A 20758-nucleotide genomic window follows, 5' to 3' on the forward strand; every position below is an offset into this window, starting at 1 on the left:
TACAACAGGAGTTTCTTTGGTGGGCAGAGACGTCACCAAAACAAGGGACTGTCATTCACTCTACCCCCCTGCCACCCAAACCCTAACTACAGATGCATCAGACTATGCTTGGGGGCCCATCTGGCGGGGAGATGCATTCAGGGCAAATGGAGCCCAAAACAAATGCATCTGCATATCAACCAGAAAGAGATGCTAGCTGTTCAGAATGCTCTGACAGCCTTCAAGGACTTGCTTCATCCAGGACAACTACTGATAAAGACGGACAACACCACGGTTATGTGGTACGTAAACAAGCAGGGGGGTACACATTCCTATCCCCTTTGCAGACACTAGCCATGGCATTGTGGAACACAGCTTTGACTTACCAAATACATCTTCAAGCTCGATTCTTGCCAGGAAAACAAAATACTCCGGCAGATGACCTAAGCAGAAATCTTATGGACCCGCACGAGTGGAAACTGGATCCACAAATCTTCAGCATGTTAACACAGACGTGGGGGAGCCCAGACATGGATCTATTTGCCTCTCCCCAAAATTATCAACTGGACAAATTCTGTACAAGCACTTATCACAGACAAGCATAGAAAGTGGATGCCATATCCTTCAGTTGGAAAAACCTATCAGTCTATGCCTTTCCACCTCTGCCTCTTCTCTCCAAGGTCTTACTAAAGGTCAGACAGGAAAAACCAAAAATTATCCTAGTTGCTCCGGACTGGTCTCGCCAGCACTGGTACCCAATTCTAACGAATATGTCTCAACCCCCTCCTTGGTACTTGCCTCAAATACCTCATTTACTGTTTCAACAGAACAATCAAATTCTGCACACTCAGCTCCAAACTCTGAACCTTGCAGCATCGCTGATCATTTAATTATTCAAGCACCACTTCTCAGTAAATCTGTGATGGATGTCATTTTGGAAGCCAGAAGGCCTAGTAGTAGAAAATCTTATGCTGATAAATGGAAGAGATTCTGTGCTTGGAAGCAAGCACAAGGAACGGGCACAGCAAAGCCCAGTATCCCTCAGATTTTACAATATTTGACTGAGATGCTTGACAAGGGCCTATCTTTTTCTTCAATAAAAATCCATGCCTCTGCCATCTCGGCTCATTACAACACAGAGCCTCCCCTCTTTTCTCATCCTGTGCTTAAACAGTATCTTAGAGGGGCCAAACATTTAAGGTCTCCCAGAAGATCACCAGCTCCTGCATGGGACCTCAATTTTGTGCTGGAAAAACTCACACTGCCTCCTTTTGAACCAGCAGCTACTGCGGATATAACATTTTTATCTTGGAAAACAGCTTTCCTCTTGGCAATCACTTGAGCTAGAAGGGTTTCAGAACTACAGGCTCTCATGGCTGTGGAGCCTTTTATTACATTTTACCCGGACAGGGTGTCTCTCAGGACCAAGCCTTCTTTTATGCCTAAGGTGGTATCCAGTGTGGCTCTTATCCAAACAATTCACCTGCCAACATTTTACCCAAATCCGCAGAACAAGGGGGAGTGGATTCTGCATTCATTGGACGTACACAGACAACTAAGATTCTACCTAAAGAGGACCAAAGACAGTCTTAGCAACTACTGGTGGCATTTGCTGCAGGATCAGAGGGGGAAGGCTGTATCAAAGCAGACAATTTCTAAGTGGATAAGCCACTGCATTAGTTTCTGCTACTTGCACCATGGTAAACCTGTGCCCAAGGAGATCAGGGCACATTCCACCAGGGCTGCCTCTACCTCGGCAGCTTTTCTCAGAGGAGTTCCAACCAAAGACATTCTAGAAGCTGCTGCTTGGATCTCTGTTCATACCTTCACAAAGCATGATCATTTGCCTCTCTTCTCCAAATCCAGGGCAAGCTTTGCCACTGCAGTTCTGCAGGGCCTTATAGCCGCTCCTAATGCTATTTAGTTCCATCCTCCCATCCATAGCTTTGGGATTCTACCCAAATGTAATGACTGCAACAGTGAAACATGAAGAACATAGTACAGTTGTGTACACTTACCATAAATGTAGATGTTCGAGTGTATTCACTGTTGCAGTTCGGGTTACCCACCTGCCATCCCCCTTTTCTATAACTTCTCTTTCCTTCACTATATTCTAAAGCCTTTGTGGTGTATTTGCTTTTAGATGAAGGTAAAGTTTATGTTGCTAAAAGTGCATTTATATACATTTCTGTTTGTTTATAGATATATATATATATATATATATATATATATATATATATATATATATATATATTTGCTCTCCATTTAGGGGGCACCTGAGATCTGGGGCAAGAAAAACTGAATAAAATGGCGTCGGCTGCATGTTTTATACACATGACATCACGGACGAGGAGACAGCAACCGATGCCGGACCCAAGACTTTGTTATTCAGGCCGACTGAGGGCAACCTGCCAGCAGATTACCCAAATGTAATGACTGCAACAGTGAATACACTCGAACATCTACATTTATGATAAGTGTACACAACTGTGCTTTATCTAAAAAGCCTATGGTGCCAACATTCTCAAGACCTAGAATCAATGATTCCTATTTTACCTTGTCTACAGATAGTTCCTTTGGTAGGCAGAGGCCTGCCACCAAAACAAGGGACTGTCATTCACTCTACCCTTTGCCATGCACCTGCATATCAGTCAAAAAGAAATGTTAGCTGTGCAGAATGCTCTGACATCCTTAAAGGACCACATTCTTCCAGGACAATTATTGGTAAAGACGGACAGCACCACTGTTATGTGGTACATAAACAAGCAGGGGGGAACCCACTCATACCCTCTCTGCAGACTAGCCATGGCTCTGTGGAACACAGCCTTGAGCTACCAAGTACACCTACAGGCTGAATTCCTGCTGCCAGGAAAGCTAAATACACTGGCAGATGACCTAAGCAGAAATCTCATGGACCCACATGAGTGGAAACTGGAACCAAAGATATTCAACATGTTAGAAACAAATGCGGGAGCCCAGAGATAGACCTGTTTACCTCCCCCCAGAACTACCAATTTGACAAATTCTGCACAAGGGCTCCCCACAAACAAGCTTGGAAAGTGGATGCCCTGTCCTTCACATCAGTTTATGCCTTTCCCCCCACTGCCTCTCCTCTCCAAGATGCTACTAAAGATCAAACAGGACAAACCAAGGGCAATACTGATTGCACCAGACTGGCCACGCCAACACTGATACCTCCTCTTGCGCAGTGTGTCACTGGCACCATGGCTCTTGCCTCAAACCCCTGCCCTGCTGTCCCAGCAGGAGGGCCAGATTCTGCACCCACAGCTTCAAACCCTGAACCTGGCAGCCTGGCTAATTACCTGATCTCTCCATTACCGTGCTTCAGTAAGCAAGTGATGGATGTCATTCTGTAGGCAAGGAGGCCTAGTACTAGAAAATCCTATGCTGAGAAATGGAAAAGATTCTGTTCCTGGAGCCAAACTCAGGGCATGGGCACAGCAGCGCCCAATTTACCTCAGATTCTTCAATACTTAACTGGGATGCTTCACAAGGGCCTTTCCTTTTCCTCCATCAAAATTCATGCCTCAGCCATTTCCGCTCATTACAATACAGAACCACCCCTCTTCTCTCATCCACTGCAATTCCTCAGAGGGGCCAAAAACTTGGAGAGCCCCTACTCCAGCCTGGGACCTTAACTTTGTATTGGAAAAGCTCACTCTACCTCCCTTTGAGCCAGCTGCAAATGGAGAATTTAAATTCCTTTCTTGGAAAACAGCCTTCCTTCTAGCCATCACTTCAGCAAGAAGGTTGTCTGAATTACAGGCCCTCATGGCAGTGGAGCCTTTAATCATCTTTCATGCGGACAGGGTGTCTCTCAGGACCAATCCCTTCTTCATGCCCAAGGTGGTATCCAGTATGGCCCATAATCAGTCCATTCATTTGCCAACCTTCTTTTCTAATCCACAGAACAAAGGGGAACGAATACTGCACTCCTTGGACGTGCACAGACAGTGTAGATTTTACTTGGATAGGACTAAACCTCTCAGGAAATCTGAATAGCTGATGGTTGCATTTGCTTCAGGGGCAGAGGGGAAGGCCATTTCAAAGCAAACCATTTGTAAGTGGGAAGGCCATTGCATTCATTTCTGCTATAAGCACTATGGAAAACCTACCCCTCAGTGGATAAGACCACATTCAACCAGGGCTGTATCTACCTCTACAGCCTTTCTCAGAGGTGTCCCTACCAGGGACAACCGTAGAAACTACTACCTGGAGTTCTGTCCATACCTTCACCAAGCATTACCACTTGCCATTTTTTCTAAATCCAGAGCTGGCTTTGCCACTGCAGTCTTGCAGGGCCTTATAGCTGGTCTTAATGCTGTCTAATTACCTCCTCCCATCCTTAGCTTTGGGAGTCTACCCAAATGTGATGACTGCAACAGTGAAACACAAAGAACATAGCACAGTTGTGTACACTTACCATAAATGTAGATGTTAGAGTGTATTCACTGTTGCAGTCCTGGTTACCCTTCCTCCAGCCCCCTGACTTCTATTGACTGTACCTGTATTCTGGTTTACTATGTTTAAAGCTTTTTGGTGTAATTGCTTTTTTGTTGGAGGTGTAACCTTGTGTATAATTGCTTCCCATTATGGGGGCACCTGACATGTAATGGCGTCGGCTGCATGCTTTATACCCCTGACTATCTGACGTCATAGAAGATGAGACAGCAACTGACGCAGGACCCAAGACTTTGATAATCAGGCCGACTGAGGGCTACTCCAAGCAGATAACGCAAATGTGATGACTGCAACAATGTGTACACTCAACATCTATATTTATGGTAAGTGTACACAACTGTACTTTCTCCCACTGCCCATTCAGGGACCAAAACCTGACCACTGCTCGTGGAGGAAACCTGGATGATCTGTCAGGACTTTTCAAAACTGGTCTCTGTTGTCTACACTTTCTTAAAAGTCCATGCTTCTGCTATCTCAGCCTAGTTTAATGTGCCCTCACTGTTACTGTTCTGTTTTCTTGTAAGATGGGCTTTGTACATCAGACCTCCAAGGAAGATCTTTTCACCATAAGATTTCAGTTGTAATTTAGAAAAACTAACCCTGACCCTATTTGAACCAGTTGCTTTGCATCCCTTAATTATTTATGCTGGATGATGCTCTTCTTGGTGACTGTAACATCTTCTAGATCATTTACAGGGAACCATTTTCTGGTGTTTCTCAAGGATAATCTGTCCCTTTGCACCAAGCCCCTCTCATTCAACTGTCTCCCATTTTTTCCTGCAGTCTAGAGAAAAAACAAAGAAGGCCGCACTCTTTAGATTTGCTGAGACAGCTGGAACTTTATCTGGACAAAACAAATGGAGTTAGAAAAATGTGATCAACTGTGTGTTTTTTACTGCAAAATTGTCGGAAGAAAAGTAATTCCATAAGCAGATGCTATCAAAATGACATATACACAACATTTCTTAATGAAGTTAATGATTAACTTGTCCTAGTAATTGTAAAAGCCCATTCTACCACTGTAGCAGTAGCATTGCTCTGCAGGATTTAATTTCACCCATTCTAAAAGTTCCCTATTACAGCTGTGAGGCACATTATTGCAAGTCCCCAAAATACAGAGGGAAAAATCAAGTACAGAACAGCGAATGTAGACAAGACAGTCATTTAAAAGCTTCTGCCTGGGAGGATTGCTTCCCTGCACCACCACTTCCCTCCACTCCAGTGTGAGTGGCTGCACTGTCCACACCCTTGCTACTTATGAACACTTAGTCTGAGATAAGCATACCTTTCAGAAAAGGGAATACTCTGAGATGCTTTCATGTAGATTGGTTTACCATAAACTGAGTAGCAGTAAATGCCTTTGTCAGTTGGAAAAGTGGTCTTGTTGTAGGCCAAATTCCAAAGAGCTCAGGAGATAATTCAACTTTTGTCTTGATGCATGGAAAAGACAGACCAGTTTCCAATCAGACCTTGTTCACGTGGCTTTATAATAATAATCCACAACTGGGGAGGGTAAATCTTGATATATACAGGAGTGAATTATTGCTATTGTATAGTGACATTATTTAAGAAAAAAAATGTTTACCTTTCTTAATTAACAGCTCTCTAGTTTTTTTTTCTCTGCATTCTTCCTTGTTTACTGATGTACTGCATATGTGTGTGGGACATACATTCCCACATTTGCACAGTACATCAGTACAGTGCAGGAGAAGCAATAGAAGAGAGAATCTCCTTTGCTCTTTTGCCTTTTTTTTAATTGACGAGATTTTCTGAGAGAAAGTGCAGAAATACAAGGAAAGCGGGTATCTTTCTGATTCTCAATATTTATTTTTGCAGAAAGTACTTGATTTTTCTCGTATTGTGCTCTGTCCCTCAGCATATATCTATAGAAAGTCTGCCTGCTCAGTTGTACCAGCAGAAGGACTTTCTTCTAGGGGTATATGCTCAGTTTACAGTGTGCACTCTGGTTGGGCTGTCCAATCAGCCTGCTTGTTTTTGAATAGTAATCAGTCACTGTATAACCTGTGATACTGATGGGAAGTCCCCGAGCTTTTAAGAGCATACACTACCAGGCAGCAGCCACACTGCTGCAGCAGCTTTCAAGTATGCAACAGCAAAGGACTTTTGAGACTACCATTTGTTTCCCTCTTCTCTAAGTAATTGCAGGCTGAATGCTCAGAGCACTTCTACAGGGCATGTTATATCCTGACAAGATCTGTCTTACTGCTTTAGTACTTCTCTTTGTAGATTTGGATTAATTCTGCACCAGCAATTCCTGTAATGAATATAGTGTAGCTATGTGTGAAGTTCACTATAATGTCAGATTTTATGGGAATCACTGCTGTAGTACGTGCTGTCTCCCTTCTACCTCCTTGGGTTGGATTGTGTATCATATCTTCTATATTCTCGCTCCTAGGAAGGGAATAATGATGGTCTGTGTGTGTGTGTGTGCCTGTCTGTCTCTGTGTGTGTGTGTGTGTGTGTGTGTGTGTGTGCCTGTCTGTGTGTGTGTGTGTGCCTGTCTGTCTCTGTGTGTGTGCCTGTCTGTCTCTGTGTGTGTGCCTGTCTGTCTCTGTGTGTGTGCCTGTCTGTCTCTGTGTGTGTGCCTGTCTGTCTCTGTGTGTGTGTGCCTGTCTGTCTCTGTGTGTGTGTGCCTGTCTGTCTGTGTGTGTGTGTGCCTGTCTGTCTCTGTGTGTGTGTGCCTGTCTGTCTCTGTGTGTGTGCCTGTCTGTCTCTGTGTGTGTGCCTGTCTGTCTCTGTGTGTGTGCCTGTCTGTCTGTGTGTGTGTGCCTGTCTGTCTCTGTGTGTGTGTGCCTGTCTGTGTGTGTGTGTGCCTGTCTGTGTGTGTGTGTGTGCCTGTCTGTGTGTGTGTGTGCCTGTCTGTGTGTGTGCCTGTCTGTGTGTGTGTGCCTGTCTGTGTGTGTGTGTGTGCCTGTCTGTGTGTGTGTGTGCCTGTCTGTGTGTGTGTGTGCCTGTCTGTGTGTGTGTGTGCCTGTCTGTGTGTGTGTGTGCCTGTCTGTGTGTGTGTGTGCCTGTCTGTGTGTGTGTGTGCCTGTCTGTGTGTGTGTGTGCCTGTCTGTGTGTGTGTGTGTGTGTATATGTGTGTGTGTGTGCCTGTCTGTGTGTGTGTGCCTGTCTGTGTGTGTGTGTGTGTGCCTGTCTGTGTGTGTGTGTGTGTGTGCCTGTCTGTGTGTGTGTGCCTGTCTGTGTGTGTGTGCCTGTCTGTGTGTGTGTGCCTGTCTGTCTGTGTGTGTGCCTGTCTGTGTGTGTGCCTCCCTGTCTGTGTGTGTGTGTGCCTCCCTGTCTGTCTGTGTGTGTGCCTGTCTGTCTGTGTGTGTGTGTGTGTGCCTGTCTGTCTGTGTGTGTGTGTGTGTGTGCCTGTCTGTCTGTGTGTGTGTGTGTGTGTGCCTGTCTGTCTGTGTGCCTGCCTACCTGTCTGTCTGTCTGTGTGCGTGCCTGTCTGTCTGTGTACTATACATATATACATGTTTAATATACACATACATATATGTATACACATGTGCATGTGTTGTGTGTTTTATGTAATGCACACAGACTTCTTTAATATTGGCAAGGAGTTGCAGTCAGTGCTCTGGCTTATAGACTGGGGGCCTCCTCTGAGCATTTATGGCCTTAAAGGGATCACTACAGCAAAACATGTTAGGCTACATATGGGCATAGGTAGTTATGGCCTTGTTCAAACCATGTACTAGGGGCAGATGGTGCATCTAGCTAAGAAGCGCTGACTAGTCATTTTTGACCAAAAGTGAATAAGCTGCTCTTTTTTTTATGTGCGCTTCAAACTGACACCTGGAGCAGATGAATTCAACTTAAGGGATTGTCCCCAGAACTGTTGTGTTAAGACTGGAAGGTCAGATGTCTGCCCAGCTAACTACCATGCATAGTAGTACTGCAGCATACTGCATAATTGAACATTAGGTTGCTATGGTATTTATTTTGCATGGTTGAAAGTTATGCATGATGTTTTGTTTGTCTTTTTTTTTTTTATCAAGGTTTGGTGGACTCAATGTTCTGCAAATGTCCCCCCCCCCCACACACACACACACACACACACACACACACACACACACACACACACACACACTCTTAAGAAGAGACTGTTTCTGCATTTGGAGTGCATTTTACTCAGGAGAAAAATTGCATCAGTGGCTTGTCGAGACGTATGCTTAGAAAGTCGTACCTACATAATTTCTTCCTACTGCACACATCTTTCTGCTTTGGTTTCATAAATGTGCACGTTAAAATTGCAGGAGAGTTGAGTAGTAACTTTAACATGTGTTGACGTTGTTCTTCAGCAGTTTGCATTTGTGTTTGGCAGGTATGTTCCTGGGAGCTGGGAAAAGAAAAAGATCTGAAAAGCCCCACATTCCAAAAAAGTTCAAAAAACCTAAAGTGGCAGGTGGAAAGAGAGTATACCCAAGTTCAGCAGGCCAGTCTCCAATCCACAAGGGCAAGAACACAAAACTTCTTAAGAAGCAATGCGCTGCAAGCCAGAAGTTCAGAAAAACAACAGACCCACATTTTAAAAGGGCTGTAAGTTCAAGGTTCAAACAAACAGCTAACATAAAACTTAAAGGTTCTGCAAAGCTAAAATTCAGAAGGTCTGCCAACCCCAAAAAGTCCAGCAACCAGAAATTTGCAGCTCATACTACCTCAGAATTAAAGAGGTATGCAAATCGAAAATTTAAAAGACCTGCAAATCAAAAACTTAAAGGACATAAGAAAGGAAAAAGGACAATAAACAGCAGCAGTGGACTAAAACAAGACCAACAAAAAACACGAGCAAGTCAGCAGTGATAAACTTAGGATTTTGAATAAAGTTATGCATTTCTGCATTATGGCATTTGTGTTTTTTGTAGATGCATATAAACATGGAAAATCCCAATATATCCATCTGGGCTCCTCACAATCTGCAAGTAATGTATGATGTACTGTCAGGATAAAAAACATTCCAGCCGACATTGTGTCCTAATGTGTGATAGTTGTTTACCCATTTGCTCATTCCCTGTTGAAGCCTGTATTGTTAAATTTGTTGAGATGGAATGTCTTTTAGACATACTGTGCTGAGAAAAATCCTAGATAATGCCTTTAGATTTTAGAAAAGTCGAGGGCTATAAATTGTATGCATTCATCTGTCTTAATACTACGAATAGAGAAAAAAATGATACCTTGCAGTCTAGTTAACATAACAGATGTATTGAAAGCAAAGGAACAGTGACACATACTCACTTTGTCTAATCTGAGCAGTCTTTGAAAGGTGAATCCATGCACACCAGTCCATAAGTAAAGTGTGTTTTAATTTTACATCCTACCCAAAACTTGAGTGATTAAGCTGTTTCGGGGCCAACTTTGCTGTAGTTCTCTTTTTAAAATTGCTCACAGAAGTATACTGCCCCCCCCCCCCCTGGAAAAGGGTGGCCCTTGAGATAAGATGGTGGTGCTGACATGTTTGCATGGAGTTTTTGTGAACTCTGGTGCATTAAAAACTTAAAAGCAGCTAGAATCTTACATGTTCTTTGTTTTTGGTTCTTACCATAAAGGCAAATGTTTGAATAGATTCACAATTGCAGTAGTAACTTGAGAATTCTTCCCTGGGGTTCTATCAAATACCAAGAGCTCCCCTTCTCCCAAGGCCTGGTGAACACCCTTTTATCAGACATCAGGATATCAGGGCTGAAAACAATCAGTCTGTGTCAACTTCAGTTCTTTCTTACTTTTGGAGTCAAGTGCAACTTCACATCCTGGTATGCTGGTTGGTCTTGAAGGCAGAAAATACTTCAGGTAAGTCCCCCATGGGGGAACCTTTATCTCATACTGGTAATTGGCTTTGTAGATGTCAGAAGAAACTCTGCTTGGAGAGTAGAAAACAAATTTCCTGCTGGGATTTCCGTTTTTGTTTTTTCCTGGGTCAAGAACACATGACAGTTGTCTCCAGTGTGCAACTGTTATTCTTGCACTTTTAGGCGTAGGACTAAATCCTTACAAAAGTATTCAGAGCAGAAGTAATCTCTCCAATGGCCTAGGCTTACTGTGGCATCCACCAGTCCTGAAGAACCTCCCATGCAAAAGAAAGAAATGTCTGATAGGTAGGAGTCCATGGGGGAAGGTGAAAAGTCTCGGGAATTCTACCCTGTGGAAGCACCAGAGAGTTACTGCAGCTGTGAAGCTACTTGACCATTTGTATTTGTGGTAATATCCAACAGCTGTACTTTCTAGTATGTAAAGCTGCTCGTAAGTGCTTACTTTAGGAAGACGCAGTGTTACTTAAAAATTGTGACACCCTCTTTGGAGAAAGTTTTCCCATTGATTCCTGTTGTCAGAATGAACTTCAGGTGGCAAGCTGTCCCAGTGCAGGTCAGCCCAGGGGTAAGTGTGTGTTCCTAGGCACCTCTCTTCCTTTCCTTGAGGGCACATATAAGAAAACAAAGTATGAGGAATGTGAAACACACAACAGATGGACAGGTATTTAAATGTGAATGAGATGATGACCATAATTGTATGTATAACAGATGTTATGGCACCCAGGGCCAATACTGTCTTTAACAACATCTCTGTTATGTGGTACATCAACAGAAGGGGGGGGGGTGGACCATTATTATCCCCTTGCATAAGTTTGCTGCAGTGCCTAAAAACTGGCATCAAGACGAGAGTTGTATCCCCAGGCTACATGCACCCCCCCCCCCTTATAACCGGGATTAACTTGTTAGACCAGTGAGTAGATTTCCTGCAACCTACCAAAGTGAAAGTTGGGCAAGTAGGTCTTTCTAAGGCTAATACAAAAAGTTGTGGTTTTGTTGACTTATTTGGTCATGTCATAATCACCAGTAAAGAAAATTCCATGCCAGATAATTATGCTGGGGTGGCGTAGTGGCACAGCGGATAGCATTGTCATCTCACAGTAAGAGGTCCGTCGGTTCAGTTCTCTGCTGGGGTGGCTTCTGTGCTGACTCTGCATACCCTCCCTGTGTTTGTGTGGGTTTCCTCCCACATTCCAAAGACAATGCAGTAGATGGATTGGACACATTAAATTAGCCATAGATGTGTGTGGCGTGAAAACTACAGTGGCAGGGCTAGCCACCTGATGATGTAAACCATGGAACCTAGATTCACTGGTGATGTGACACCCCAGCCCTTGTGAAAAAATGGTATAAGGGGTTGTGGATGGATGGATAATTCTGCAGGGGAGCCTAGGCAGTGAATGCCTTTTATCCCTTGGAGTTAAAGTTTCGTTTTTGTTTTATTTATTTTTTTTGTTTGTTTTTTTGTTTTACTTCTCAACTTTTCCTTTACTCTCACAGCAAGGAGTAAAAAGTGTGAAAAAAAGCCAAGAATTAAGTTAATAGCACTTTTTGTCAACCAGTGAAACATGTCCCACTGTGCAGTCCAGTCTTGCACTAAAAAGATTTTGTTTATGAATTTTGTTAACTGGGGTAGAAAGCTGATCCATGTGGACTAGTTTCAGGCTTAGCTTATGTGTACATTTATATGTACAGAAAAGTGGGATACATTAAAAAGATGATCTTCTATTCCCATGTTGCAGTATTCATACTGTGGGATTTCCAGCCCTCGGGCGACTCACATTCGGCTCCTATACAAAATCTTATGCCTGGCTGCCGTACGTGCATGGGATGTCACATGTAGGGCCATAAACCTTGGAATATAAATGTGACGTCGGCAGGTCAGCTGCAGACTATGATTACTTTGACCGCTTTACGCCCAAATCTAAAGACATCTAAAGATAAGTACCCCATTGGGGCTTTTGCCTTTTCATACTTAACCTTTAGTTTGGTTGTTGTAGTTTTTCTCTAGCCAATGTCTGAGAAAGAGTGAATGTAGTTATGGGTGCCAGATTCCACACACAGTCCCACGACCGCTGTGTCTTTTGCTTTGGTAAGGAGCACGACCACAAGGCTAGCTCTATTTGCCACTCATTTGTACCCAAGACCTTACGCAGCAGTCTGTCTGCATTGAATCTTATTTCTAGAAAACCAAAGGCTTAAACTCCTCACGCTTAGGATAGATCCCGAGATGGCGATCCAAGCAGAACAACCGCGGAAGAAGGCCAAGGTTTGCAGGCCTTCTCCAGATGCCTCTCTGCCTTCAGATGTCCCGCCGACTACAATTCTAGGGGCCAGGAGACACCCCAATTACACTGGTTCCAACAGCTCCTCTAGAAGAAGCCGTGTCAGCATTCACTGACAGCACGTCAGCGGGGTTGACTCCGACATCGGTCATAACCGACGTTGAGGGGGAACCATCACTTGGACCGGCCAACCTAGACCTCTCCTACAACAGTGCAGGCCTCTGTTTCCTTACCCACCTAGACGCACACTCCTCCTAAAAGGAAGCAGAAAACTAAATACTTGAGCCTGACAACTCCAGCAGCCCCAGACTGGGAGTCCTTCACTTCCTCCTTGATGCAGGCCTTTTTATGGCTCTTAGACCTACAGGCCCTACTCCCACCAGCATCCCTGTACTGAGTCCTAGGCCGGCTTCTGCCTCCTCCCTGCCTTTAGCATCTACTCAGTAAACTGTTACCCAGGAAGACCAGAAGAGTCCTATTCCTCCTCTGAGGAATCTGTCTCCTATGTTTCACAGATTGCCTGTCCCATAGACTATTACTCACCTGAAGAGGACTCTGTTGAGGGGGACTCCCCAACTGAGGACTTATCATCTGGGGATACTATCTCAAAAATGAAAGAGTATTTCATGTGGGATACTTCTTTAGTCTTTGAAACCCAGAAGATGTATTTTGAGCTTCTACAGCTTGACTCCCCTTCCCCTTCAGCCATCCCTCCAGTACTCCCAGCTTTATTGGATGCCTTCACTTTGGTTTCCAAGAACCCAGACTGTCAACCTCCTGCCCCTAAGAGGCTGGATAGGTTTTACAAAGACCCTGACTACAAGTTCCTCATAAAACCACCTTTGGCTGACCCAGCTGTTATTACAGTATCCCCTGACAGACCGTCTAAGCAATTGCCTTCTGCTTTTCTACTGCTATCCAATAAAGACAGGAAAACCATGGACAAGATGGAGAAAAGGGTATACACCTCCTCTACCCTGACTTTCATGGCTATAAACTACCAAACTCTTATGGTGAAGTATGCCCTAGACCTAGTCTCTCAGGCCTCCACCTTGTTGGCTACCACCCCAGACTGTCCACCCAAATCTGACATTTCCTCCAAATTGTCACTGGCCACCCAGGTAGTCAGACACACTATCCGCTGCAGCTATGATGCTGCAGAAGCAGTTGCCAGATCTGCTGCCACTGCTTCCACCTTGCACAGATACTCCAGCTCAGACTACAACCTCTGCCAGATGACTTTAAACCCAAGATCATGGATGATCCTCTGGATAACAACCTTCTATTTGGCAAAAATGCTGTAGAACTATATAAAAACTTGCAAGAATAAAAAGCAAGGAACTGCAGAACATTAAGCACTTGCTGGTGTCTTCAGTGCCCGTATGTTACAGGAACTACCCAGCCAAAACATCCTTTGTTAGAAGGGCCACTTCCACCTCTCACTCTTCTACTGCAAAACCACGTAGGGGATCTTGGAGACAACCTTATCCCAGCCCCCCCCCCCAACAAACAGCCCTTTCCAGATAGAGGGGGACCCTCTTCTGCGTGACTGCTTTGGCCAAGTGCCCCTGTCCTACCCGCCTTATCCAATACCTCCCTTTTTGGAAAACCATTACTACAGATTGGTGGGTCCTTTCCATCATGCAAAAAGGATACTTTCCTGGAAAGAAAAACCTACACCAATAAAAATTAATTTCCCTCCCAAAAATCAGCTCCCTCTACTTCCTCCCATCCTGCAGGAACTACTCTCCCAAGGAACAATAGAACCAGTTCCCTCAGGTCAGGAGGGACGCGGCTTCTACTCCCGCCTCTTCTTAGTCCCAAAAGAGGATGGCCCCTGGAGACCTATCCTGGACCTCTCTTACCTAAACTTGTTACTACACGTTCCCTCCTTCAAGATGCTCTCCCTTCAAACGCTTTTTACCCCTCATTCCACCTCAAGTTTTTATGGTTACCCTGGACCTAAAGGATTCATACTTGCACATCCCAGTCAAACCCTCCCACAGGAGGTTCCTGCGCTTCTCTGGGCCCTCTTCTCATTTTCAATTTACTGCATTGCCTTTTGGCTTGTCCACGTCACCCAGAGTTTTACAAAGTGCTTGGCCCCTGCCATCGCCCACTGCAGAACCAAGGGAATTGAAATCTACCCTTACTTGGACGACATTCTCATTTTGGCAGAGTCACAGTCATCCCTTTGGGAAAATTTCCAATTCACCATGTCCCTTCTAAACAACCTGGGTTTCACTCTCAACCTCCAAAAATCCACTTTCCTCCCACAACAGGACAAGGTTTTCCTTGCGTGCAGAATAAGAACAGATCTAATGAGATCCTTCTTACCTCCAGGCAAGGTACAGGCCCTCTCCTCCCATTTTCTAAGTCTATTGACAGAAGCACATCTAACTGCAAGACAGTATGTTCTTTGTGTTTCACTGTTGCAGTCATTACGTCAGGGTAATCTGCTGGCAGGTTGCCCTCAGTCAGCCTGATTAACAAAGGCTTGGGTCCTGCATCGGTTGCTGTCCCTTCTTCCATGACGTCAGGTCATCAGGGGTATAAAACATGCAGCTGACGCCATTACATTAGTCTTTCTTGCCGCGCAGTGCCCAAAGCAGAAGCAGTTCGCAAGTGCCGGTCGGCCGACTCCTGAAATTTTCATTTTCGAGTTTCAGAACCGAAGTCTTAAACTAAAAAGCTAAGTACCCCATTGGGGAAACTTTTTCTTGCTCCTTATCGATGTCAGTAAAAGTTAATAATTGTATTACTTGTAGGAAGCAAATACCTCATAAGGATTTCCATTTGTACTGTATTCCTTGCCTAGGCCCTGACCTTGTTGTCAGTTCTGTGCTTTATTTAATCAGCGCACTATCAGTCGTCAGTACATTTTTGGTCCAAAATATTTTTGATCACAGTTTATTTATCCAGAAATGACGTCTGTTAGCAATCCAACTACCAGAATACCGAAAAAACACAAAGCAAAAGACAGAGAGAGGCCGTTGAGGTCCAAAACTGTCGACGCTTCTAAGCCAGTCACCAGTTTGCTGGTACTCAGTGAGGTGCTTTCGCAGCCCCTGATACCTGCAACTTTTGATTTGCAGGCCTCTACGGAGACCCATTTGGTGTCCGGTATGCCACGAGATGCTTCAGTTATGGAACCCGCGGATGTCTCTACCTTGGATGGGTCCGGAGCCGCTGTGCAGGCACTGGCTACTGAGGGTGTATTCACGCCTACAGATTTGTATTTTAAACCGACACCATCTTCTATATTAAGGCCAAAATCTTGATCTATGTCTAAAAAACCGACGTCCAGGGCACATGTGCAGGCCCCTATGCCTAAAAACAAATGATCGAAATGGCTGAAGGTTTAATTACTCTAATCAGGGGTAGTCAACCCCCCCCCCCCCTTTTAAGACTCCCAGGGCTGAAACTGACTATCAATCTTCTGAACAGGACTCTATTTCTTCTGACTCTTCTAATGAACAGGATTTGTCTATACCTACTTATGAGGACTCTGATGCAGAGGATTCCATTCCTTCTGCTCCTCCCCCTGAGGAGTTTTCTTTTTGGGAAACTTTACATACCTTAAGGGAACATTTCCACTGGGAAAGTCAGGATTTTTCTGAATCTAAAAAGAGGCTTAGGGATTTTCTTCTTTTTCCTCAGCATAGGCCTTTGGCTATACCTCCTGTTCTAGACGTTGTTGATGTGTTTTCAGAATCTAGTATGGCTCCTGATTCTCTGCCTCCGGCCCCTTGTAAGCCAGACAGATAATACAGGGTTCCTGACTTCCACAAATTCCTTTTCAAAAATCCTGTTGCGGATCCTGAAACCATTTCTCAGGGCCCCAAGGGCATTAAGGCCTCTACTGCTAAAAATCCTACCCATTTTGATAGAGATTCCAGAGCGCTGGATAGATGGGGTAAGGTGCTTTATACTTCTGCAACCTGGGTAATCTGGGCTTTAAACTGTCAATTCCATATGCTAAAATCAGCAGCATGTCATGGGTTGCTTAAACAGAAAATTATGTTGATTTCTCTGTGGAAAATAAAGATTTACAGGATTTATTGCATTCAGCTGAACAAGTTGGAAAACATACATTGCAATGTGGTTTTGATTCTTTGGAGGCCTCTTGCAGGGCTGTTGTAACTGGGTCTGTGCTTAGTAGGCATGCTTGGCTCAAAGAGCAATCTCTGCCTGATCATGTTAAGGCAAAATTGTTGGATGCTCCTTTACAGCAGGACCGTCTCTTTGGTAATAAGGCTGAAGAAGTTCTAAAAAAGATGGAAGATAAAGCTAAATCTATGCAAACTGTGAAAGATTTCTTACAAGTACAGCCTCCAAGATTTAGTAGGCACTGGCCTACAAAGAACTGGTCCTTTCCAGTTCCTTCCAGAGCCACTCAAGTCAAACCCAGACCTTCCAAATGCACCAGGTTTCAGTCCCAAGGGACTTTCAGAACTAAGCAATGAGGTGCCTCCTATTCCAAATCAGGAAACAACAAGACACCTCCCTATGGTAAGCAGTCTTGATGACTTTCCTCTAGAATTACCAAGCACTTTCCTTTTAGCCGCCCGTTTGGGGGGAAAACTAGCTCTTCATGCAAACAACTGGCAACTTATAACCCAGGACAAATGGGTTTTAAATAGTGTCCCAGGGATACAGATTTCATTTCCACAGGTTTCCAACTCCAAACGGATGGCCAGACCTGCTCCCAAATCAGTGGGCAGAGGCTCAGAAACAAGTACTTTCCCTCTTAAACATGGAGGCTATTCAACTAGTACCTGTAGAGGAAAAGGGACAAGGTTTCTATTCCAGACTTTTCCTGGTACCCAGAAAAGACAACTCATGGCGTCCAATCCTGGACCTGTCTACTCTAAACACCTTTCTGGACATTCCAAAATTCAAGATGCTAGGCAAAGGTGCCTGGTTGGCAACTCTAGATTTAAGAGGCTTACATGCAAATCCCAATCGGGGAATCTTGCAGAATATACCTCCACTTCAAAGAAGGCTATTTGCATTATCGGTTCTTTGCACTGCCCTTTGGCTTATCTATTGCGCCCAGGGTCTTTACAAAGTGCCTGGCTCCAGTAATTGCATTTTGCAGGCAAAGAAATATTCAGATATATCCATACCTGGACGATTGTCTAATTCAGGTAGAAAACAAGGCTATTCTTCTAAAACATCTGGCGTTTGTAAAAAAAAAAAAAAAAAAAAAGGTTCTGACATGTCTTAGGGTGCAGTATAAATGAAAAGAAATCACAACTGGTACCCTCTCAAAAAATTGCATTCATGGGTGTAAGCATGGAATACAACTGCCCAGATGGCTTTCCTTATGCCAGAAAAGCAACTTAATTTGGTGACTGACTTCAAGCAGGTGGCCACAAAAACCCTGCTATCTGCAAGACAAATACTGCAAGCCTTGGGGTTCATGGCCTCCTGCATTCTTCTAATTCCATATACAAGACTGCATATGAGGAAACTTCAATGGCACTTAAAAAGGTTACGGAGTCAACATTGTCACAGCCTGGAAACAATGATTCCTATCATTCATTGCCTGCAACTAGAGTTCCTATTGTGGTCAGAGGCCTGCCACCAAAACAAGGGACTGCCATTCACACCACCCACTGCCGCCCAAACCTTAACTACAGACTCATCGTGCATTCAGTGCAAATGGAGCCCAAATCAAATGCACCTTCATATCAATCAAAAAGAAATGCTAGCTGTACAGAATGTACTGACAGCCTTCATGGACTACCTTCATCCAGGACAACTAAGATGAACAACACTACAGTTATGTGGTACATAAACAAGCAGGAGGGAACACATTCCTACCCCCTCTGCAGACTAGCCATGGCATTGTGGAACATAGCCATGAGCTATCAAGTGCAACTACAAGCTCAATTCCTGCCAGGAAAGCTGAATTTTTTGGCAGACGCACTAAGCAGAAATCTCATGGACCCACACGAATGAAAACTGGAACCACAGATTTTCAACATGTTGACACACAATGGGGGAGCCCGGACATAGATCTTTTTGCCTCACCCTAGAACTTACCAGTTGGACAAATTTTGCACAAGAACTCCTCACAAAAAAGCTTAGAAAGTGGATGCTCTGTCCTTCAGCTAGGAAAACCTATCACTCTAGGCCTTTCCCCCTCTGCCTCTTCTCTCCAAGTTCCTACTAAAGGTCACAGGACAAACCAAAAATGATTTTGATTGCTCCAGACTGGCCTCGCCAACACTGGTACCCACTCCTATGCAGTCTGTCACAGATTTCTCAATGGCACTTGCCTCACACACCTTCTTTACTGTCTGAGCGGAACAACCAAATTCTGCACCCTCAGCTCCAAACTTTGAATCTTGCAGCTTGGTTGATCACTTAAATTCCCCCTTAGCATCCCTCAGCAAACCTGTGATGGATGTCATTTTGCAAGCGAGAAGACCTAGTACTAGAAAATCTTATGCTGATAAATGGAAAAGATTCTGTGCCTGGAATCAATCTCAAGGAATAAGCACAGCAGTGCCCAAATTTCCTTAGATTTTGCAATACTTAACTGAGATGCTTCACAAGGGACTTTCTTTTTCTTCCATAAAAATACATGCCTCAGCCATTTCAACACAGAACCTCCCCTCTTCTCTCATCCTCTGCTAAAGCAGTACCTCAGAGGGGCCAAAAACATGAGACCGCCCAGGAGATCTCCAACCCCTGCCCTGGGACCTTAACTTTGTATTGGAGAAACTCACTCTCCCTCCTTTCCAGCCAGCTGCTACTGCAGATTTAAAATGTCTTTCCTGGAAAACAGCCTTCCTTTTAGCAATCACTTCGGCTAGAAGGATTTTACAGGCCCTTATGGCAGTGGAGCCTTTCATCATTTTTCATGCGGACAGGGTGTCACTCAGGACCCAACCCATCCTTCATGGCTAAGGTAGTATCTAGTGTGGCTCTTAATCAGTCCATTAATTTGCCAACTTTCTTTCCCAATCCACAGAACAGGGGGGAGCGGATTCCGCATTCATTGGATGTACACAGATAACTTAGATTTTACTTGGACAAGACTAAATCTTGAAGAAAATCTGAACAACTGCTGGTAGCATTTGCTGCAGGGGAAGAGGGAACGGCTATTTCAAAGCAAACCATTTCTGAATGGATAAGCCATTGTATTAATTTCTGCTGTAAGCACCATGGAAAACCTATCCCCTAGGGGATCAAATCCCATTCCACCAGGGCTGCATCTACTTATACAGCCTTTCTCAGAGGTGTTCCTACCAGGGATATTCTAGAAGCTGCTACAGTTCATACTTTCACCAAACATTATCATTTACCAATTTTCTGTAAATCCAGAGCTGGCTTTGCCGCTGCTGTTTTGCAGGGTTTTATAGCCAGTCCTAATGCTGTATAAATCCATCCTCCCAACCATAGCTTTGGGAATCTACCCAAATGTAATGACTGCAACAGTGAAACACGAAGAACATAGTACAGTTGTGTACACTTAACATAAATGTAGATGTTCAAGTGTATTCACTGTTGCAGTCCTGGTTACCCACCCTCCAGCCCTGTTTTTTCCTCTTACTATGCCTCTACTTTCTTTTACTACACTTAAAAGCCTTTTTGGTGTATTTGCTTTTGTTTGGAGGTATATTTTTGTGTTTTAAATTATTTATATACATGTTTTGCTCCCCATTTGTGGGGCACCTGACATGGCAAGAAAAGCTGATGTAATGGCGTCTGCTGCACGTTTTATACCCCTGACAACCTGACGCCATGGAAGAAGGGACAGCAACCGACGCAGGACCCGAGATTTTGTTAATCAGGCCACAACCTGCCAGCAGATTACTCTGATGTAATGACTGCAACAGTGAACACACACTAACATCTACATTTATGGTAAGTGTACGCAACTGTAATTTCTCCAAACTATAGACCTCATGACTGAAACCATTCCCATGCTCCCACTAGCAAGGATGCACATGAGGAAATTCCAGTGGTACTTAGACTGGTCCCAGAGCCAACAACCTCTAGTCAAACTCATCCCCCTTCTGCCCTATCTAAACTTAGAGCTGAAGTGGTGGATTCAGCAGGACACCAACAACCAGGGAATTCCTCTTCAACTTCCTCCCACTTCCCAGTCTATACACATAGATGCATCAGACCTAGGATGGGGGAGCAACCCTGCAGGGCTACAGGGTACAACAGTGC

General features: G+C 44.3%; 1 protein-coding gene across 1 annotated transcript in view; it reads left to right on the top strand.

Annotated features, from left to right (window-relative positions):
* The window catches only part of LOC122810765 (suppressor of SWI4 1 homolog), an 821276-nt gene extending 811956 nt beyond the window's left edge, over positions 1 to 9320 (top strand). Inside the window, exon 12 of the mRNA XM_044082325.1 lies at positions 8801 to 9320. Within this exon, the coding sequence (XP_043938260.1) occupies positions 8801 to 9279 (479 nt within the window). The 3' untranslated portion in view covers positions 9280 to 9320. The remainder of the gene's footprint in view (positions 1 to 8800) is intronic.
* The last annotated feature ends 11438 nt before the right edge of the window (positions 9321 to 20758 follow it).

Source organism: Protopterus annectens, chromosome 9.part0 (genome assembly GCF_019279795.1).
Source record: "Protopterus annectens isolate FY-2018-M chromosome 9.part0, PAN1.0, whole genome shotgun sequence".
In the NCBI taxonomy this organism is placed as follows: Eukaryota; Metazoa; Chordata; order Ceratodontiformes; family Protopteridae; genus Protopterus; species Protopterus annectens.